This window comes from Hibiscus syriacus, unplaced genomic scaffold (genome assembly GCF_006381635.1).
Source record: "Hibiscus syriacus cultivar Baekdansim isolate YM2019G1 unplaced genomic scaffold, ASM638163v2 tig00110569_pilon, whole genome shotgun sequence".
NCBI lineage: Eukaryota > Viridiplantae > Streptophyta > Magnoliopsida > Malvales > Malvaceae > Hibiscus > Hibiscus syriacus.
This window is the reverse complement of record NW_024062784.1, coordinates 695,279-718,625: the sequence shown is the minus strand read 5'-3', so window position 1 is coordinate 718,625 and position 23,347 is coordinate 695,279. Positions and strand designations below refer to the sequence as shown.

At 32.0% G+C, this 23,347-nt stretch overlaps 2 protein-coding genes and 1 non-coding gene across 4 annotated transcripts; 1 reads left to right on the top strand and 2 right to left on the bottom strand.

The window, feature by feature from the left end:
- Positions 1-2,315: 2,315 nt before the first annotated feature.
- Positions 2,316-4,389, bottom strand: LOC120132713 (vacuolar protein sorting-associated protein 29-like). Of its 2 annotated transcripts, XM_039149409.1 has the most exons (4): positions 4,375-4,389; positions 4,045-4,192; positions 3,008-3,145; positions 2,316-2,636 (listed from the first exon to the last, which is right to left on the bottom strand). In XM_039149409.1, exons 2-4 carry the CDS (start codon positions 4,174-4,176, stop codon positions 2,331-2,333), a joined length of 576 nt encoding a protein of 191 aa, XP_039005340.1. In that variant the 5' UTR covers positions 4,177-4,192; positions 4,375-4,389; the 3' UTR covers positions 2,316-2,330. The 2 variants fall into 2 exon arrangements, with proteins under 2 accessions (XP_039005340.1, XP_039005339.1); XM_039149408.1 differs by lacking the exon at positions 4,375-4,389 and having other exon boundaries at positions 4,045-4,202.
- Positions 4,390-16,725: 12,336 nt separating this feature from the next.
- TRNAW-CCA lies at positions 16,726-16,799 on the top strand. Its single transcript has one exon. It is a non-coding gene; the product is annotated as a tRNA-Trp (tRNA).
- A 1,622-nt stretch (positions 16,800-18,421) lies between these two features.
- LOC120132634 lies at positions 18,422-23,117 on the bottom strand. The gene is made up of 15 exons (XM_039149360.1): positions 22,757-23,117; positions 22,581-22,657; positions 21,622-22,359; positions 21,404-21,470; positions 21,237-21,299; positions 21,057-21,120; positions 20,837-20,930; positions 20,683-20,766; positions 20,521-20,610; positions 20,371-20,398; positions 19,494-20,015; positions 19,352-19,413; positions 18,996-19,105; positions 18,829-18,916; positions 18,422-18,735 (listed from the first exon to the last, which is right to left on the bottom strand). Exons 1-15 carry the CDS (start codon positions 23,115-23,117, stop codon positions 18,487-18,489), a joined length of 2,697 nt encoding a protein of 898 aa, XP_039005291.1. The 3' UTR covers positions 18,422-18,486.
- Positions 23,118-23,347: the final 230 nt, after the last annotated feature.

Below are 23,347 nucleotides of genomic sequence, written 5' to 3'. Positions count from 1 at the left end.
CCCTTTCATTAAACCTTTTTATATTTTCAATTTTGTAAAAAAAATTATATAAATTTTATGAATATAATTTTTTTGAAAGAAAATATATAAATATTTTTCAACTTGTTAAAAAAATAAATATATAATAAGGACAATTTGGTCAAATATACATTCCAATAATCTTTTATTCATTTAACCAAACACGGTAATCTTACATTCCTGCTAAACCAACCAAACACAAAATACAACATTCTCAGTAATCTTATTCTCTGGTAATCTTTTATTCCCACTGGTAATCTTACATTCCGTGAACTAAACGCACCCTAAAGGATATATTCTCAGTCGGTATAAATAAACATATTATATTGATGATAGATATATATAAATATATTATAATGTTGACTTTATGGTATTATTGTCTTTTTCATGCTTCAATTCAAACGAGGGGAAACAGGAAAGAATTTTCCTGTTTGAAAATTAGTTTAAAATGTCAGTTCAAATATGAAATTATTTAATTATTACATAAAATAACGTAAAAGAATTTGTTATGCAGACCTTTAAAATACAAGTAATATGAGGCAATTTTCATTTGTTTTTCACTTTAGCAACAGACAGAGCCGTCATAATACGAGCAAAAAGATTGTACAAAACAGAGCTGAGAGCCCACTGTGTTGAATTATTAATTATTATGCATAATCCCATTTATTTAACTATTAACTGTGTTAAGATTATGAGCCTAAATGCCGTTTTTTCTTCAAAATAATAATAATAAAAACAAAAAGTTGGGTTTGATTTTTTTTAGATAAAAAGAAGGTAAAAAGGCATTAGAGATCATTGTACTTTTAAAACAATTAATGTGATCCTCGTGTTATTTTTTCTTGTAATATGACTTTTTAACTCATAAAATAAATTTAATATGATCATTTGACTAATATTTTTTCGTCGTTGACCATTACGATATTTATATATTACAGTTCACGATGATGATGTGGCAATCTACGATACTGATATGATAGACCATGATGGCAGACTAATGTTACGGATGACATGACATATTAACTAAATTGATAACACAAACATAGCAGATGGACTGTCATATCAGCACCAAGGACCATCACATCAGCGCTGTGAACAGATGCGCCGGTACTGTAACGGTCAACGACGAAAAATGTTGATCAAAGGGATACATTGGATTCGTTTTGAGTTTGAGAGTCACATTAAGAAAAAAATAATATGAGGGTTACATTGGGCTTTTAAAAAGTACAAAGACTTCTAATGTTTTTCGCCTAAAAAGAAAAATAATTTCGGTATCACAAAGATTGAAATTATGGTATTTTCTTAATAAATAAATAATTTCTTTTCTAATTATTTACTTGAAGACGAAGCAAACTTCTGTTCTCAAAACCAGTGCTTTTTTTTTAATATTTTTAAAAATCTGTTGATAGCATCGCCTTTGACCTTTGAATTTGAGCTTCCGGCCATTTCGTTTGGTGCACAGTCTTGGATTATTTATACGGTAAAATATACAAGAGAGTGTTGAACTATGCTCCAACATTTGTTTTGGTCATTAAATTTTTAAGACTCTTAAAATGATCATCAAAGATAGAGATATTTGGTGTATATGTTATTATATTATTATTATTATTATTATTATTATTATTATTATTATTTAGAATAAAAGTGAGGCTTAAAGCCAGGACATTACACACTCAATACACGAATATAGGGAGGGCCATTACAATCTCGATCAAGTAACTCAAAGGAGATCAACGTGAGGGGTGACTGCATCATAAACAACGACCATGTTGGCCTCACGAGGTACATGAATAAAAGTAATGTTCCAATCTTCTTCACAGAGACGAGCAATGGAGCGAACCAGCGGGAAAGGGCTGTTGGAGGACGGAGGAGATTGCAGCTTTATCACATCTGAATTATCTGATTGAACGACAATATTCTTGATGTTTTCAGTTTCCACGAGTTTCAGACCTTCAAATATTCCCTATATTTCGGCTTGAAGAATCGTAGTGATGTCGACATTCTTGTGAAAAGAAGCTAAGTGTGAACCGTTGTGATCGCAAAGGATTCTACCAACCGAGCTAGTTGCAGTGCCATGAGGAACAACCGCATCTATATTTAGACAAAGCCAACCGGGAGGTGGCGACATCCACCGTTTATATCTATAATCTATAATATACATAAAATCACAAATTTAGAGAAAATTTTGAAACTTGCAAACTAAATAATTAGTTTCAACCTTACAAAAACATTATTGATGTAAAGGCACACTAACATTCAGGAAAAGGAAAAGAATCCATTTCAACAGCAGCAGATGGTAAACCCCTTAAAAATGTTCATGGAGCATGGTGAATTGTATCGGCTGTCTTCTTGAAATCGATTTTGTCAACTTTAACCTCTCCGTCGATGAGTTCATAGACATAGACCATGACTCGTAGCCCGTCGATATCCATCAGGACAAAGCTTGGGTTGCCATCATAAGTGATGCTGCTATACGCACCGGTAGCAGATCCCGGGTTTATAACAACCCCACCTTCATGTTTGTATGCGGTAAACTGGTGGGTGTGACCTGTCACGAGTATGTCTACATCGAGCTGCCGCTGTAGCATGGCTAAGGAGTCTAGGTCACCCCAGGGAATAACCTTTATGTATCGAGCCACATTAAGAGTGATTAGTATTGTTTGAAATGTGCATATCAACATAGGTTCAGAGTTATAACCCTCCATGGATCCCTCAAATACATGGGTAAACTAAAAAAAAAGAATGAGCATATTCGTGTAAGACACGTTTCCATATCCGATATTTCACTCTTGAGACCGAGCAACACAGGTGTAGGTCACATCATTAAACATGAATGCACGTATTTTTCACAGCAGCAGGAGATGCATGCTTTATAAATTTATATAATGGGCATCTATTTAAAGCTGATTACTGATTTAAAATGAAGAGTCCAATACCACTACATATCATCGTAAAAAGAAAAAAACGATTGAAGGTACAAAAGAAACCATACCTGATGACCATGGCACAATCCCAACTTGAATTGTCCAATAGTTAGAGTTTTGGTCTCGGGATATCTTGTTTCTTCATCGTATTCACCTCTGGTAATATGCAGGTCAGGACAAAGAGTCTTCAAGTAATCTTGAACTTCCTGAAATTTTAGTCCGATTTTGCTAAGCCAGTGGTAATTTCAATAAGATACAAGGAAACAATAAATTGTCAACATTTTACTATGGGGTAGTTCCCGTGAAAATAAAGCTAACAAATCGATTCATTCGAATACTTCGCCGACTATGCAAATATGAGAAAGACCGCTAAAACTTAAGACATTAACTTCTACTATGCTAAGTTTAAACTACGTACTCGGTACTTAAACCCTACTTTAGCCCCTTAAGCAGTTGAGATTCTGCCACAAGAGCAAAACAGGATAACTAAATGCTATGTTACACGGACTCTTTGTTTTCTCAAAAGTGGCACATGTCCCCTTTACATATTTGGAGGAATGAGTTACTGTCCTCCGGATATACTGAAACCTTGTTTAAAAAGTCAATCAAACTCAAACACATGCCGACGTCTGAACCTCACCGCGAGTTTGGACAAGATAGCCTATATGCATTTGAGACCAAACATGACAGGGGAAAGGGAATCATAAACATTAGCTAAGATATTTAGATAGAAATTACAATGATAAATCGAGACGATTATCGATCATCAGTTAAATACGAACAGCAGTACTTTCTGCTGCTTTTCTCAAATTCAAACTAAAAACACTAAAAAAAAGGAGAATCTTGTGTAATGCATGAAGTAGGAAAACAATATATCTTCGGGCAAAGACATGAAATCCAGATTAAATCAAGCATAGAATTAGCAATCATTAACAAGAACCAGATAATTCCTTAGTTTCAAGGGAAAATAATTAACAAAGTCAGTTGCTTCAATTAGACTCAGCTGAGAAACATGAAACCCAAATTCAACTAAGATTCAGCTAGAATACAACCCAGAGAAGAACATAGTGGGAAAAACCCAGAAAGAAAAAGAAAGATGGGATACCTTGATGCAAAGATTGCCAGTGCAAATGATATGTTGGATCTTCCCAGGAACAAGCATGGACTTGAATTTCGGAGGGAGATCAGCCGCCCGATGAGGTATATGCAGATCCCCCAAAGCCAAAACCAGAACCATGTTCTTCTTCTAATACCTAACAATAGCTGCACAATCAATTCAGAAAAAAAAAATTGAAATGAAAAGAAACACAACGGGAAACATGAACACGAAAGAAGATGGAATGGATATTATTGGATTACCAGTAACGGATTTGGATTGATCTTTTGGGAGGAAACCCAGAAACAAACATAAAATGTTTTTTTTTTTTGGATTTACCAGTGAAGCATTTGATTCTTTTGATTTTCTTTCCCTCTCGTACTAGTTGACGATTTGTTCCTCGAAACTGTGTTGGCTTGTTGCCATCCCAGTTTTGCTCAATGGTAGATCGGTTCAGAACCATCAAAGACCGGCCCGGTCCAGTAGTTTCAGTCCATTTCATTCGAGCTATACTCTTTAAAAAAGAAAATTCTGACAGAATTCATTGAAGAAAGAGAAAGCATGAATCAAATCACTTCGATGATAAAAAAAAAATTGTTATTTTTTTAAATATAAGTTTGATCATAAAAAATATTAGAGGGGTAAGTATTTAATATAAAAGTTATTTTTTAACATATGCCGCCTTTTACCTCTCCAGATTAATAAAACAAATGAAAAACTCATCACTTTTTTTATTAATTTAGATATATGTAAAGTAGTATTTGTTCAAATACTCTCAATTATTTGATATTAAATATTCATACATTCCTGCATGCATGGGGCTCGAACCTAAAATTTTAATAGATAACAATAATCTCTTAATTACTGAAATCGTTTAGTTCGTGAAAAAAAAATCACCACTTTAAATAGGCTCATACAAAATATACGAAATATCAATATACCAACAACCAATTGATCTAGTATGATGAAACACTAAATCCCTTAAGTAAGGTCGATATAGTTAAATCTTGACAATTATGAATGAAGTAAACTGGGTTTGAAGGATCACCCTTACCTTGCCTTGAACAAATATTATAATTTAAAAATTTTAAATTTATCAATATATATAATCATATATTTGATTCTTTTAAAAAATCTAAATATAATCTTAATCTCAATTACAAATACAAGTGGATTAAAAAATAAAAAATATAATCCTAATCTCAATAAACAAATACAACCAGTAAAATGAGATACTAGACTACTTAAGTAATGTTAGAGATTCGAATCCTAGTCATTACAAATGGAACAAACTGAATTGAGAGGACCACCATTGTCTCTACAGAATCTAACTCGAATTAATCAATAAATAGATCGAATATAAATTGTTATAAAAAAAACTTTATAAGCTGGGGGTTGATCTTTTATCTAAGCACTTTGACTTTATAATATTAACCCCCCAAATACACTAATTAATTGGCAAAAATTGGTTCTCGAAAATGGTGACCACATCACGTTTGCATGTTGGGGGAGGCTGGATCAGTTGATAAGATCACTACCATCTTACTAAAATAATAATAATTATTACTAATGAAAGATTATTTAATTCATGTTTAAAAGAAAATTGTATTTAATGCATTTCTTTTTTAGTTGGGTAAAGTATACAAATGTCCATTGATTATAGAATATTGTTTTATTGAGACCTCCGATTAATAAAAGTTACAAAATGGTTTTTTGACTATTTATTGTGTTCCAAACTCGTCACTTTCCGTTAAAAAATTAATGATAATTTGAGTTGGACGATAACCTACTGACTGAGATACGATAGTCGTTTGAGATTTTGGGATCATATTATATTATGTCTCAATCAACATGTTAACATCAAACTCAAATTGCCATAATTTTTTTTACGGAAAAAGACGAGTTTAGAACACAATGAATAGTCGGACGACCATTTTGTAACTTTTAATAATCGAATGACTGAATAAAACAACACTCTATAGTCGAGGACCATTCATGTACTTTACCCTTTTTAGTTATACTATGACAAATAAAAAAAATATAAATTGAGACAATGATAAAATTATTGTGTGTGCCCTCAAAATATATAATTAATTATTATTCGTAGTAGGTTAGGACTTTTTAAATAGCACTCGATGAATAATATCGAATTTCGTCACTACTAGAAACAAAAAATACAAGGGAGTAATAAAAAAAAAGATGGATGAATTGAGCAAACCCTAATACAAAAAAGAAGCAAAAATGAAAGTAGTGAATCCATGAAAACCTAGCCCTCGTTTGATTAACTAAAAGTGATCTACTGCATAAGCAAACTACGGATTATGGCGGCCTGAGCATTGTCGGTCGTCGCTAAAAGCTCCGACAATCTCTCGCTGAGGTCATCAACCTCTCTGTGCAAGCTTCTAATGTAGTTGCATGTCTCTTGTAACACTTTGGCCGCCGAAACCTGTCAATAAAGCAGATATATCAGCTACTTAATCAAGTGGAGTAAGGTTTCGATGGAGAATATTTCTCCAAACGAGTATTTTTAACGTAAAAGTATCATTTTTCAGCTTCTTGGTTTGAGTCAATAATCACGTTTCAAACGCGAATTTTGGGTGGAAATGGATTGTTCGGAAATGTTCTTGCGTTTCGAAAGGAATTTTGAGTCAAAAGCACTTCCATTAACATTCCCAACTGGCCCCTTAATAATAAAAGAGAAAAATTTTCTCCCTAAAGATTATAGGTTCGAACAACTATATTTGTAGGGTGTATCCTTACCAATAAATTGTAAAAGTTCCGAACAAATAATATATTGTTATCACCACATACTAATAAAAAAGTTGACAAATAATAATTCTGTTAAAAATACTATTATAGTTTATAATAATTTTGTTTGAAATACTCGTCACAAATACTTTATTTATTTATTTATTTGAGATAAGTATAAGACAATATATGTTCAAAGATAAACTCTCAATTTTTTAACATTGAACGCTTACACCCCTACCTCTATAGTGCTTTTCAATATTTAAATGAAAATATTCACGTATATCATATAAAATTCATTAATTTTATATGAAAATAGAATATTTATATTCACTGAATAATTATATTTTATATAACCAATAAATTCTACCATATTAAAATACATTTAAAATTTTCTTACCAAAATATTTATTTCTTTGTTAATTTTATTTGTTTTGTGGGGGTAATTTTATATCCAAAAAATTATAATTTCGAGAATATAAATAATAATTTAAATTGACCTCTCCAAATTCAAACTAAAAGATCCATCACCGTCTCTAATTAGTTTATTACATTAGCCAAGAGGCATGAGAAATTAAGGTTGCCATTAGTCCTTGTATTACATGTTAAGTTGTATGTTTAATATTCGTACTCTAATTTTATCAATTTAATCTTTGTACTTTTAAAATTTTAAAATTTCAATTACAATCTAAATGTTTTAATGACAAAATTATTAAATTATAGATTCTTAAAATGATTAGATTAGAGAACAATTACTAAATCAAAAATCTATACACGATAAAGGAATTAATCAATGTGATCATCGTATTATTTTTTCTTTTATTATGGTCATCCGATTTAAAAAAAGAACTCTATGCGACCCTTTGACCGACGTTTTCCGTTATTGACCAACGGCTCCGTTAATTACTATTGACATGGATGTTTTCTCAAATATGTTACGAAGGGAATACTACTTGTGGTTGTTGGTAGAGACATAAATAACCAATTTCCGATTGCATGTGCAATTGTTGAAGGTGAAGGAAAAAATAATGGAGATGGTTTTTGCATAAAATCATGGTTGACTTAGAGCCTCCTAATGGCCAATGATTTATACTAATGTTGGTCAATGACGGAAAACTTTGGTCATAGAGTCGCATTATATTCTTTTTTTAGTTGGAGGACCACGTTGAGAGAAAAAATAATATCATAGACATGTTGATTTTTTTAAATTACCCTTTCGCCTTCATAATAAATGAAACAATACATACATGCATACAACATACGTCATACATGTATAGATAGAGAAGGGCTGTAAAGTTTGGAAATACCTTATCACAGTGGGCATTACGAATCTCAGGAAGAAGTTGGTGCAATTTAGAAACAAGATCATTGATCTGATCATCAGTTATTCTTGAATTACTCCCTGATTGTCTTGATCTGGACCTTCTGCTCGACATCTTCTTGGGGATATAATATTACTTAACAAAACACACAAATTATATAATATATGTGTATATATATAGGTGAGAATTTGTGAATGCAAAGAGATGAATTTTGAGTAACATAGGAGAATGGTGGCAATGGAGACAAGTTATGGAGGAGGAGATATAGTTGGTGTGTGAATATAAGAGAGAGAGAGAGATAACAAAATCAAGGAAAGCTAGTGGATGTGCGTTGGGGAGTGGAGAAGGGGGACAATTTGCATGGGAGTTTGCTTAAAGGCCCATTGTCTTTAAATAGGGGTTTTAGGAAATAATAATAATAATTTTAGGGTAAATTATGAGTTTAGTACTTAAATTATCAATTTTGGTCTATTTTAATATCTAAACTTTCAATATTTTATAAAATCACACCTAAACTTAAGTTTTTATTTCATTTTAGTACCCGTTAAAAATTAACGTTAAATTTTGAAAAAATTGAAAGTTTAGGTACTAAAACGGACCAAAACTGATAATTTAAGTATTAAACGCGTTAAGTTTTTAATGGTGTGGTACTAAAATGAAACAAAAACTAAACGTTAGGTATGGTTTAAAAAAACTAAAAGTTTAAGTACTAAAACATATCAAAACTATTAATTTATGTATTAAATACGTAGTTTTACCGTATTTTTTATATATAATAAAACACACTCAACCAAAAAGAATCAACCCATACTTAGATATGCCATCTTGTCTTTCATTTGGGTTGTTCCTAATTTGCTTTTACTTAACGATAATCGGTAGGATATATCGAACGGTCTCGGTGATTAAAGAGAGTATTATTTTTTCTAGAGGTTCTGTAACATAGAGTAATTGTGTTTACCAAGTATGTGTGCGTTGTCAATAGTAAAGAAATATTACAAACATATATTATATTGTAATCATCTTATATTATTCAAAAAAATTGATGAAGTATATCAGAGATCAGTAAATTATGTTTAAAAGACTGTTTTAGTTATCGAACTTTTACAAAATGATAATTAAAATCAATTTGTTATGAAATGGTAAATGAAATACTATAATAAGTGTAAAAAATCGATAAATCTAGTGTATATTTTATAGTAGTTCAATAAAATTGAATGATCATTCTATAATAAATTGATAAAATTTAATGACTCTTTTATAATTTTTGAAAGTTCAATGATCAAAACAATTATTTGAGTATAGTTCAGTTACCCTTGATGTACTTTACCCAACAATAACACATATTAAAAAATATATTAATATTTTTTGAAACATTTAAATATTCAAAAATACTTTTAACTGAACACATCGTGATTCGAATAGAGAAATAAAAAATAAAACAGAGATGGAAGTTCTTGGTTGATTTTTATTTTGTACAATAATTGAGAGAAAAGGGTAGTCTATGACTTAAACCTTAGACTCAATATTAACTATGATAAAGTATAAAAATGGTCCCTCGACTCTGGAGTATTGCTTTATTGAGTCATCCAATTATTAAAAGTTACAAAATGATCATCTAACTATTCATTATGTTCCAAACTCATCATTTTTCGTTAAAAACTTGATGGTAGTTTAAGTTGGACGTTAACATGCTGACTAAGATATTATAGTCATTTAAGATTTTGGGTTCATATTATATCATATATCAGTCAACAGGTTAACGTTCAACTCAAATTGCCATCAATTTTTTAAAAGAATATGATGAGTTTGGAATACAATGAATAGTCGGATGACCATTTTGTAACTTTTAATAGTCAGAGGAGTCAATAAAATAACACCCTAAAGTCGGAAACCATTTATGCTCTTTATGCTATTAACTATAACTTGAAATCAAGCACAAATATTTTATGAAACCTTGATTGGTTGTCAATGATTATTAGATTAATGATGATTAATGTATCAAATAATTACGCAACATGAGCATATATTATTTCCCTACACAAAAAAATTATATAAAAAAAAATCAATGATTTTATGTACTTAATGAATTTTCTGTTGATGCTTAACAATTATATTTTTATAATAATTTTAGATTCGATCACGAACCAATAAGTAATCTTAAATTCTTTAATTAAAGTTTTATATTATTCGTTGATTTGATCAACATTGTTATTATTATAATATTTTTGAAGATGATGAATTCAAATATATTTAAATATGGATGTATTTTCAATTTAAAATTTTAGGAAAATAATAATTAATTTAGGTATATTAAATAAAAAAATTAAGGAAAAAGAAACTAAGGGTTGACCGGTCATGTCTTAAGTAAAGCAAAAAGAACACACACCATGTTCTTTGCACCTCATCTCACGTGTTATCTTGGATACCCAAGCTCTTCATTATTTAATTTGTAACTACTTGTTGAATAATTTTATAATTTCTTTTATACATAATAGGATAAACTATATGTTTTTTCATTGCCCTCCCGGAATAATTTGGACCGACTTGCGTCACAAGTCTAGTTTTGGTGGGTGAGTCTTCCAACAAAGATTTTCTACATACACAATGAATTAAACTCGATATCTTGCTTAAGCGATATCAAATTGTTTACTACTTGAACCAACATCTGTTGATGGATAAGCTATATGTTTAATACCTCATCTCATGTATTATCTTGGACATTCGATTATCATTTTTAAAATCATATCTAAAATTTAGTTTTAGTTTCATTTCGATCATGTAACATTAAATAATTAACATAATTGTTGATGTTGTAATTTTTTTTCCAATTTATGTGTCATTATCTTGTGGTGACACATCAACATCACTATCAATTTTTTAACGTGTGGTCAAAAAACCAAAACTAAACGTTAGGTATGATTTTGAAAAAAAAAAGTTGAATGACTAAAACGAAACAAATATGATAGTTAAGATACTAAACGTACAATTTATCCTATATAATATTATATAAGTTGTAGTTTAATGAATATTATTCTCAATTTCCCCATTGACTCTTCCTAATTCTTGGGTTAGAGCTGTTCATATTTAGGGATGGATATAATTTGGATCAAGTTTTTAGTCTATTAGAATTTGGCTCGAGTATTCTACTCTTCTACTTGTTACATGATTTGATATAAGTTTAGAGACTCTATCCGACCTGAAATTTGATTCGAATTTTAAGATAAAACTCACACTTTACGTTATATATATATTATTTTTATTAGATAAGATAGAGATCTAAATAAAAAATGATAAAAACATGAATATTATTGATAATTATGTTATTATCTCATATATATATCATTTTTTATTAGATAATATAGAAATCTAAATAAAAAATGATAGAAACATGAATATTATTGATAATTATATTATTATCTCATATTAGGTTAAAAAATTCATTCTAAACTCTACTTGAACTCAATTTTTTTATAAATAAAAAAAACTCTAATCATATCGAATCAAATTAGAGTCTATCGAATCTGAATCACATGCCTACTTCTATTCATAGTACAAGTCCTTATAATAGAGAAAAAAAATTAATTTTAACATTGTTACTTTATTTGGTTAATTATCATTGGATTTATTTTGTTTTATTATTTTTATTTATATTTGGCAAGAGACAATAAGAATATTATCATGAACTGTAACTGTATATTAATAATTCTTTGATGCCTGTCTGTTATTTGTAATTATTTATCAGAATTAATTAAATGAAAAATGAAAAAAAAAATCATCAAAACTAAGGGATGTTTGTTTGCCTCTTAATAGAACTAGGGATGGTAACTCAACCCGATCGGGTCGGAATTTTTTTATGCATTGTTCGGGTTGGGTATGGTCGGGTTTAGGGTGGAAAAAATCCGACCCGAACCGAATATATATAATTTTATCCTATATATTTAGGGATAATTACAATAATACCCCTCTATATATAATTTTTTTCAATTAAGTCACTGTTTTTATTGAATAAAAATATATTTTTATTATTATTTCGGGTCGGGTCGGATTTCTAATTCATATATTCGGGTCGGGTCGGGTGAAACCTTAATTTCATCGGGTCGGGTCACGGGTAGAGGACCCTTTCTTCTCATGTCGGGTCGGGTGTCCCAAAAACCAGACCCGACCCATTGTCATCCCTAAATAGAACCATTCAGCGTTGAATGCTAAACCGTTCACCATTCAGCGCGTTTGTTTCGCACCTCTGAATGATTCAAAGCTGACTGATTCAGCAAAACAATGTTGAATGATTCAGCACAGAAGTACATTCTGAATGATTCAGAGCTATTATCAAACAACATGTCTCATTCAGAGCTAATTCATACATAGTCTCTGGATCATTCAGTATTTGAATCATTCAACGCTTAATCATTCTGAAGTAAACAAACGTCCTCTAAGTACCCCATGATTCACTATGTAAACTAATTAAATATTTTTAATTATTTAATACTAAACAGCTGGTAATTATTTTTTAGATTTATGTGAGATTTGATCCAGCCTTCAATAAACCTCGTAATTATTTTTGCCAGTCGATTTACTTATATATTAATTAAAAAGTCGATCATGCATTACTATTTTTTTTATTGAATTTTATTTTGATAACACGTGCTTGTGACCCACCGATAGTCGAAAAGAGTAGAGATTTAATTAATTTATTTATTTATAAAACAAATTAATATTTTTTTTGACTTAACAATATTTTTAAAAATTATTAATTTTATTCTCGAACTACTTTTACATATTTAATGTGACACTCAAACTCATAAAAAACTCAATATAACACTTTGATTATATGTGTTTATATCATGGATAGTTATGATATTAATTTGACGGTTTAGCTTACATTTAATTCGAAAGATGGAAGTTTTAAGTTTAAAATTTTAGGGTAAAGTACGCAAATGATCCCTGATTATAGAGTGTTGCTTTATTAAGTCTATGGATTATCAAAAGTTACAAAACGATCATATGACTATAGGATGTTACTATATTGAGCACTCTGACTATTAGAAGTTACAAAATAGTCACTCAACTATTCATTAGGTTCCAAATTTATATTTTTCTGTTAAAAAATTGATGACAGTCTAAACTTGATGTTAATATGATGTTTGAGATATGATAAAATCTAATCCTATAGTCGATTTTTTTAACATCCAGCTCAGTTTACTGTCAAATTTTTAACGAAAAACAACGAGTTTAGAACCTAATGAATAGTAGGTGACCATTTTATAACTTTTAATAGTTGAGGGGCTCAACATGCAACATCCTATAATTGAAAAACCATTTTATAACTTTTAATGGACTCAACAAGGCAACGTCCTATAGTTAACATTATTTTTTTCACTCATAAGATTTAAATTTAAATCATAATTTAAAGACAACATATTCTTCATCTCTTATTCCAACAACCATTGATCCAAGAAATTTGGTGATTAAAAGTTGATTTATTGAAAAGATTAATTTAAATAATAAAGTCCAAGGTACACAGAAAATAAAATAAGATAATAAAAGAAACAAGATCCTTTGTAAATCAATGGGAAAGGAATAGTTTGCGTATTTGATGATGAAAGTCTGTGATCAGAGTCAGATGTCAGTGAGGATAGTGAAGTGTTCAGCGTGCATTTAGGGCGCACATGACACTCATCCAATGGCCAGCCAGGACTGTACTAAATGTCACATAAAATATAAATAAAATAAATTTAATATATAGGGTAAACTACAAAAAAACTCACTTATTTCATTTTTCTTCTATTTTAATCATTCAACTTTCAGAAATTACATCTTGTCCATTTACATTATCGATTGATCACGAGATAATTAATAGGACCGTTACGGTAAATTCGTAACTCTCCTGTATAATATGTGATATGGTAAATTTCTTTTTCATGACGGTGATTTTATTTTATTTTTGGTTGCAAGGGGAAGTAAATAAAGAACTAATTCATAGAGAACCCTCTAAGAAATGAAGTGTTCCTTGCGGCTAGTAGCCGCTTCAAGTTGTAAGAGGACCTCCGAGGGAGGAGACTCAAAGATGGCCGATTCCTCTTCAAGGAAACAACCCATTTTCGAGATAACATCGACGCAAAAATTTCATTCTCGATGGGTATGTTGAATGGACATATTCTAATTACGACCTCTCATGTACTAAAATTTACATATAGTTTGAAAAAAATCGATAGTTTAAGTAATAAAATAGACAAAAAATAATAGTTTAAGTATAAAATGTATAGTTTACCCTTTTTTTAACTCGAACTAAAATTTTATTGTTATATAAATTAAAAGTTCACAAAATTGATGAAAAATATTAACAAAATAGTTCACTGTCCTTAAATGCGTACTTCGAAAGACAGAGACTAATTAAGTTTGGAATTGAGGAGGACTTAAGAAACATTTTTACCAAAAGTTATACATTGATCATCTTAGCATCTACAATTCCGTGTAATTTTTGTTTTTATTTTGATTAATTAACTAATATGAACTTAATATTACCTTAAAGGCAACATGCAATTGTCTATTTAGGTATTATTAATTTACATAAACTGTATATATTTTTTTTCATTCCCAATATTTAAATCTCAAATTTTATTTCATGATTTTTAAAGCGTAAATTATGCAGATAGTCCCTTATATTTTTTGTCTAACCGACTTTGGTCACCAATTTAAACATTAAGGGTAACGTTATCGATTTGTTTGATTATAGTACCTAACATTATCGATCTGTTCGATTTTAGTCCCTCAACCGTTAACTCCCGTTCAATTTTAGTCCCTCCCCCTTGTTAGGGACTTAAACAAAAGATGGTTAACGAAAATTAATGGCTGAGAGACTAAAATCAAACGGATCAAAAATATTAGGGACCATTTCCCCCTAATTTTTAAACTTGTGACCAAAGTCGATCAGATCCTATACATAGAGGACTATCTTCATAGTTTACCCTTTTTAAAATAAACATATTTCATTAACCATTATTGAAGGTTTGGAAATATAAAAGATGTGTTTATGATACGATCATGATAACACTCACTTATCTTTTTGTCTGAATTCATGTCCATCATCTAATCTCTTACTTTTATCTTTAGGAATTTAGTCCCTCTATTTGTTGTATTTGAACGTTCAAGTGTCCAAATATTTAACATCAGCAACCAAGTTTTGTTAATTTCAGGTCCACTACTAAACAATTTTTTGATATATGGTTACCAAACTACAAAATTAGTATTCTTTATTTTAAAATGTAAATGACCTGATTTTAACCAAATAATTTTAAGGGTAAACTACGCATTTAGTACCTAAACTATCAATTTTGATCCGTTTTAGTACCCAAACCTTCAATTCTTTTCAAAATCATACCTAATGTTTAGTTTTCGTTTCATTTTTGTACCCCACCTTTCTGAACATATTTACTACCTAAACTATCAGTTTTGGTCCGTTTTAGTACCTCAACTTTCAAATTTTTTTAAAACTTAACGAAGCAGGATATTATGATATGAGGACAATTTTGAATTTTTAAAATTTTAGGAGACGAACTTAAACTTATAAAATTTTAGTGGGCGAAAAATAGATTGTTAATAAAAATATATAGAAAAATTATAAAATATAATGTAATATTAAAATTTTAGGGGGTGAACTTGAACTTATAAAATTTCAGGAGCGAAAATAAATTTTTAATAGAAAATACATAAACAAATTCTAAAATATAAGATAATTTTAAAATTTTATGACGACGACTGTCCCCACCCGCTCCTCTCGGTCCATCTCTAACTTCACTAGTTATTGTATACGGTACAACTATATGCTAATTAGGTTGTGATTAGTTCATAAAATATAAGATTATCGGAATAGAATAGTTAATAGTTGTTTTATGGATCCGTCAAGAAATCTTAATGGTTAAAAAAAATACTATTATTTCTAGAGATCTTAGGTTTAAATATTTGTGTTTATAGGTACGTGTACATTACCAATAATTAAAAATAATTCTGAACAGACACTACCTTATAATTAACTTAAACTATTCAAAACAAAAATAATGATTTTATATTTAAAAATCACGTTCTCGTGTTTAGATGACAAAAAAGTTATCTTACGCCTATAGTATATTATTGTTATTTCTTGAAGTTTCGATTTATAAACTTTGAAACTTTGAATGCAAAAGCACCACGCTTAGCCTCTGTTTGTGCGAACAATCCTCGAGAACATCCAGCTTAAATAGTTTTAAAGCAACTTCTCGTTCCCAATAAAATAGTCAGTCTTCCTAGTGTAGGTGAATGTGAAGAGCACAGTTCATGATTTCTTTTGAACACTGATTGCCAAGTACTACGGTAGTAAGAGAGAGTTTATATCAAGGGAGCGTTTGTTTTGGGTACAAAATGTCACGGGTTCAAATCCTGTCATCCCTACCTATTACTTCTCCTTTGAGCAGTAACGAGGGAGTCGTTTTAGATTGATTAAAATTAAGCATACATAATCTATCATTTTCTCATATTATATATGATATATGATAGGAGTAGGTGTGCGCGATGTATTGGGGTTATAAAATAAAAGAATCTTCTTTTTTACAGTCTTATTTATTATGATATTTATTATGATAAGAAAGCGCTCTTAGTTCAATTCGGTAGAACGCGGGTCTCCAAAACCCAATGTCGTAGGTTCAAATCCTACAGAGCGCGATTCGGCTCTTATTAGGTCGAAAATTACACCGAATTGAAAAAAAAATTGAACATCAATTTGAATTTGATCTCCTTGGATTAAATTATTAAATTTAAATTATAAAATTTTTATAAAATTAAAGATATAAATTTATAGAATTAAAGAAAGGGGTCAGTCAAAAGTCAAAAAAAGAGATGTTAATTAATCAAAGGTCTAACTGATCACCACGTCTGTATTGTAAATATGCGGTTACGAATAATCCAGCCAAAGTAATAGGAATTAGGCCTAAGACGATTCCAAATAGAAAAACTTCAATCATTTCAATTTATTTGAAAGGAGAAAAAGAAAGGTAATATCATTACTAATGGAATAGAATAAATATTAATCCTTTCTCCGAAAGAATCATCGAAAAGGGGAGGTATCCCAATGCAATAAAGTTACATAGTGTCTATTTTTCGTTGATATAAGGGGTATTTCCATGGGTTTGCCTTGGTATCGTGTTCATACTGTCGTATTGAATGATCCCGGTCGCTTGCTTTCTGTTCATATAATGCATACGGCTCTGGTTGCTGGTTGGGCCGGTTCAATGGCTCTATGTGAATTAGCCATTTTTGACCCCTCCGATCCCGTTCTTGATCCAATGTGGAGACAAGGTATGTTCGTTATACCCTTCATGACTCGTTTAGGAATAACCAATTCATGGAGCGGTTGGAGTATTACAGGGGGGACTATAACTTCTAAAATTATAGGATCGAACGAATTTATAAAATTTTAGAAAGATAAAAGTAAACTTTTAATAATATATATATATACATATGATAGTTTCACATTTTCAAAAATGGTCTCTCTCGATTCTTGCCTCGGTCCTTTCCTAGATTGTAGTGTTGGGCGTGTTGCGAGGTGCAGGTGAAAACGTTCAGTTAGGTCATAATTTTAATATAAGTTTAATATTTAAACTATCAATTTTACTCTATTTTAATATTTAAACTTTTATTTTTTTTAAAAATCATCCTTAAAATTTAATTTTTGTTTCATTTTAATATCTCGTCATTAAAAATTTTATTTTAATACCCGTTCGAAATATAATATTGACCTACTGATTAATGAAAAGCATTTAGGTTAGAAATTTTAATACCGATAAAACTATCAATACTAATTTAGTCAAGAAAATAGAGTTATGTCTATTGCTTGAGCCGTGTTTCCTATTTTTAACTACCCAAAAAACAAATAGGATATAAATTTTAGTACCGATAAAACTATCAAATCTAATATAATCAAGAAAATAGAGTCGACACAATAGGTCGATTACCTGGTCCGATACAGCCAGTACCATTCCTGTACCGACTTTGAACTTGGGAACTCAATTTGATGGTAAAATTTTCTTCAGAACTTAAATTCACAAACATCAATCTGACACAGAATGGGTTTTTGAGTATAATCGATGGTTTGGCATGTAATAAATCGGACCTTTTAACCTTTCCATGTGCTGCACCACCAAAGGTGAACCTTAGGTTAGCTAACATGATATGCAATTTTTCCTATTTCTAGCAATCCATTCATTTACACAACTTGAACATAAAAGATGAAATTGCATACATTTACAGCATTTAGAATTGCAGAGAAGATTTTGAACCTTCCACAAAACCTTCAAAAAATGGAGTTATTGAGTTAGTGATCCTTTCTCCCAGCAAAAGATCGTTGGATGTCTCATGGTCCAGGCTGATTCCCTTGCTTGAACGCCCTTTGCTTCCTTAGGTTTTCATGTATTGAAGCCAAGAATTCATGCTTAAGACCATCCTCTGCTGTAATCCTTAACCTCGGGTTCACCGTTAAGCACTTGTCTACGAGATCATAAAGAGAGTCCGGTATCTCCGAATGGAAGACTCGTCTCTTCGTATTCATTTGACACCACTCTCTTAAGTTCATGGATGTTAAAGACTGCTTGCCATAAAGCTCCTGCAACAAAAAATTGGAATCTTGAATTAGACGTCACAATTTACTTTTGAATAGATTACAGTTGTAAATCATGCATTATACTTGTATTTATACCTCAGGAAAAGAGGATTCACGATTATGTAACTTGGCTACTTCCCAAAGATCTTCACTGCCTCTCAATTTTGCAATATCCTTAATATTCCTGAAAGTGTCAAAGATGATGGCAACATAAGCAATCAAACAGAAACTGGATCAAGCAGCTTCGGTTGAAGAGATCTTACTGTTCAGGATCACCGATGAAGGGTGATTTCCCGATCATTAGGTAGAGTAGTGTGACCCCAGCAGACCAGACATCAATCTTTGGACCTTGATGTTGAGATCTGAATAAGACCTGCACAAACCACTCAACTCCAGGCATTCAGTGAAAATACAATATCAATTATCAAGGAGAGAGCAGTATACTGTAATCTGAACTTGCAAAAAGTTTCAGTCGGTTCATTTACTACCATAAATCAATTTTCTTACGTTGGTCAAATGGTTAAAATTTGGCATAGGGTGTTAATATTTTTCTTTTCGAAATGCTTTTTTGCTTATAAAATGAATTCAACCCATCACATTGAAATGTATTGTTCATTACCTCTGGAGCTCGGAAGCCTTTTGTTCCAGCACAAGGACCTTCTCTCTTATGCTTTCCTTCCCCTGCAAAGGTTTGGAGCATTTCATACGGGAAATTACTCTTTCAAACCAAAATTTCAAATTTCACCTAAAAAAATACTTACTCTTGTTCTTGGATAACCCAACTCCAGATATCGCAAGGCTAGTTGAGTTCAAAGGCATTGGAGTAGGATGGAGAACCTGTCTATTCATTATTCCAGAAGAAGCAGCAACTCGTTTTCTCATGGGAGCAGGAACATGAGACACTCCAGGTTTTGGGGTCTGCATTGCTTCCTGTGCCAGGCTGATGAGTTCTTTCCTACCATGGCATGGCAAAGGTTCTCTGAGTCTTTCTGCTGAAGGAGTCCTTGCACTCGCATCCTTTGCTGAGGTAATGCCCGAACCTTCTGCACCCTGACTGTTTATTTTATTCCAACTGCTCAAGTCATTGTGAGGAGCCTTTCTTTGGACTGTTGTCTTCCTCATGTTCTTAGGCTCTAAAGTTAACCTGGAGCCTTTTGTTGCCTCAACATTGATTTCCTCCCTTGATTTGATCTTTAAAGATTTGCTGCTATCTGTCAGATGAATGGCTTTGGCAGGCACGTTATTACGATGATAACTTACATCATATCCCAACTTTGATTTGTCTGTGAAATGCATAAGAATGCCACATCAATCATAAATTGATAGTCAGGAGGTACTGAGGTAGGTAGATCAGGAAACTTTGAAGGCAAACTAATACACAATGGAAAGGAAGACCATTTGACTGGAATGGAACAAACAAGAAACAAAACATATGAAAATAGCAGATCAGTTATTTGGATGATAAGGAGAGAAGCAGCAAGTAGTTAACAGCCAGTTTATAACTCTCGTTTTCCCTTTCAATTCTTATGGATATAGAGGACAGACAAGAAAACAAAAATATATAGATGTTCCTCTTCATTGCCTGCAGTAAAAAGGTAGTAGGATTCTTAATTTCCAGCTCCAGAAAAAAGAACTAACCTGTACTACTGTACTTTTGCTGCATTTCCTGTAAAAACAAGAGAGGAGAAAAAAACTGATTATCATTAAACTAGAGAACAAAAAGACTGGCGGGAAAGATACATAACGGCCAATCACATAATCATGTAAGGTTGGCACATAGCTACGTACCATTGCAAGATTGAAATCAATAAGATAACCTTTGTTGGTCTTACGAGAGAAAAGAAAGTTTCCTGGTTTAACATCTCTATGAATTACTCCCTGCATATTCATAGAGTCATTAAAATCATGTAATTTTGTAGATAGATGCATCACATTTAGAAAATCATATACCTGTTTATGAAGATTTGCAAGAGCCTTGAACAAGCAAAAAGCATACCACTTTAACTGAAAAACATCAATCTCTTTTTTCAGCACCTGCTCAATGAAACAAGCTCGCCATCAAGAAGAACAAACAAATTACGGCTTCCAAAATTCTAATAATTACCTCAGGTCTATCATGCTCAACATACTGCAGAACAAAGCAATCAGAATTCTCACTCCTAATGCATCCTTCATATCGTATTATAAAGTTTCTGCCCCTGATATTGACAATATAATACAGAAGATTGAGGGAGGAGGGGAACAAAGCTTTATGAAAACTGCTTCACTTTTATAAACAAGAAAGTTTTCTTTAAAGTGAAACAAACATTTTCTAGAATGTTTACCCAAAACGCTCCAGCATGTTCATCTCATTGTTAACATAGTTCTTATGAGCATTGGCATGAGGACCTGCAATGAGATAAATAAGTAATATAACATCAGGGGAATGGACTATAAACGTAATACAATAAGAGACCTCGTTGCAGCACAGCAATGCAACCGCATGTTATATGAATTTGCCTTACATTTAAGGGCAACTAAAGCCCCGTCATTCTTCCTTCGAGCCCTATACACAGTGCCATAACCACCTGCCAATTCAAGTTTCACCTTATCCAATTAATAGAACATCTTAGTTATAAGCAGAACACCTGTGAAGTGATACGCAAGCAAGTAAAAATTGAAGTTATGATACCTGACCCTTCTTCCTCTTCTACAATATAAGATTCAAACTCAGGTAATACTTTTGGCTTCGCCTGGTCCTAAAGGAAGCATAGATGAATATTTAGGTTATCATTGAAAACAATGCACAACAGCCAACTTACGCTTATTGAATAGAGACCACTTGCAAAAATGAAAATAATATAACACCATACATGAGACAGAAAGCTACAACTGGAGAAGTGAGCTTACTTGAAAAGAAATGAATGTAGAGTTTCCCTTTCTCTCTTTAACGGATATATCCTTAGGGTTCTGAATTGATTTCTGCACAGTACGGACTGATACAATATCTTTTACACCATGCCTCCTCCTTTTGTAAGTACAGACAACTTTGGTATCCCCTAAAGACTTGTTGGGAGTCTGCAATACTGGAGGTACCACATGCCTCTGATTAGTCTTTGCTTTTGCAGAAGGATCTGGCTCTTCAGTATCAGAATGCATAACGGAAAGATTAATGTTAAAGGGAGCAGAAAGATCTTCAACTACTTGTCTTCTACTTGTCAAGTCAAGTTTATCCTCTTTCTTACCATCCTCCATAACCATTTCATTGTCTGCAATTCTAAAACTTGTGGCGGTAAAATCCGCATAAAATTTTCCACCCAATTCCACTGACATATTGTTCTTCTCAGAAAACTCTGGAGAGTCTGTACCATTGTGTTTAACAGCCGTGGTTTCTATGTCACGAACTGGTTCTCTATTCAGAAACATCGGTTCTACAATTGGCTCACTGGCAACTAATTCTTTACCGACATTTCCTAGCATATAGTCTTGCCCGTGCACCTTGCTTTCTACTTTTTCAATGCCCTCCACTTTACAGCTTAATTGTCTAGCACTAGATTCAGCTACCAAACAGGAGTTCAGCTCAGTGTTCTTTACCAAGACCATAGGACTACTCATTCTACCGATATCATCAGTTAAATAATAGCACACCTGAAATTTTTATTTCATCAATTAGTATTTGTAGACTATAACTCCAAAAAGAACAATTATTACTAAAAGCAGAATTGCTTGATGGAATTTCCAATTCGCAGATCTAGAATTACCATCAATAAAGTAAAAATACATGCAGTTCGATTTAAAAGTTACTACAAAATCGTAATTTCATGGAGTTGATCTGCAGATCTATTGTGCAAAATAAACTCAAAAAATACCTTCGTACAATAATTCCGGATTCTCTTAACCGAGGGAATCAACTTCTTTTCCTCGTCATCCTCAGAAAAATTCGCAGCTGAAAAATAGCTTAAAGGTCAATCAAAGAAACATAAACGCCGAATTACACAACACAAAAAAGATGAAAACAAATTATGACTCCTTTTTAAAAATTTACCATATCGATTCCTCTTGCGAAGCCATATATTCGGGGAACTACCGAACCGATTCGGCAGCGAAGTGAAAGCATCGGCAACAGTGTAGTTTCGAGCTAAGTAAGCGGCGAAATACGAAAGGCCAATCGAAGAGATAGCAACGAGATGTTTGTCGTTCGAGAGTGTAATCGGAGAGTTTGAGATGGAACAAAGCGAGGATATAATAGCGGGGCTTGTCGAAAAGAGAGTGCACCGGGAAGCGAGGTCCGGGAGAGGGGTGGGCTTACCGATCGAGACTATCAGAGAAAAAATATACCAGGCCTTTTGAGACTCGGTGGCTGAGAGGCTTAATGGCTCGGTGAGTTGGTCCGAGTTACTTTTCATGACGATTATGGATGTAGATAGAGAATCGGGGGAGCAAGACGGGGAGAGAATTTTTAGGGTTTGCAAATGGAAGTAATTTACTGGGAATTTTTGGGACGAAGCTGAGATGGGCGGGAATCGGGACGTGATGGGGATTTTAAAGATTTAACGCGTGCGAGTTTTCCCGCCAGTGTTCTTGTCTGATAACTTGAACTTGTGCGAGGGGTAGGGAGGACAATGCGTCGGGTTAT

Coding starts and splice junctions, on each gene's coding strand:
- LOC120132713 (XM_039149409.1), bottom strand. CDS start 4,176: ATGGTTCTGGTTTTGGCTTTGGGGGATCTGCATATACCTCATCGGGCG. Junction 3,146..4,044: donor CTGGCAATCTTTGCATCAAG/GTATCCCATCTT, acceptor CTAAAATTTCAG/GAAGTTCAAGATTACTTGAA. Junction 2,637..3,007: donor GATTGTGCCATGGTCATCAG/GTATGGTTTCTT, acceptor CGATACATAAAG/GTTATTCCCTGGGGTGACCT.
- LOC120132634 (XM_039149360.1), bottom strand. CDS start 23,117: ATGAAAAGTAACTCGGACCAACTCACCGAGCCATTAAGCCTCTCAGCC. Junction 20,767..20,836: donor TTGAGCATGATAGACCTGAG/GTAATTATTAGA, acceptor TTCATTGAGCAG/GTGCTGAAAAAAGAGATTGA. Junction 20,016..20,370: donor GCAAAAGTACAGTAGTACAG/GTTAGTTCTTTT, acceptor TGCATTTCACAG/ACAAATCAAAGTTGGGATAT.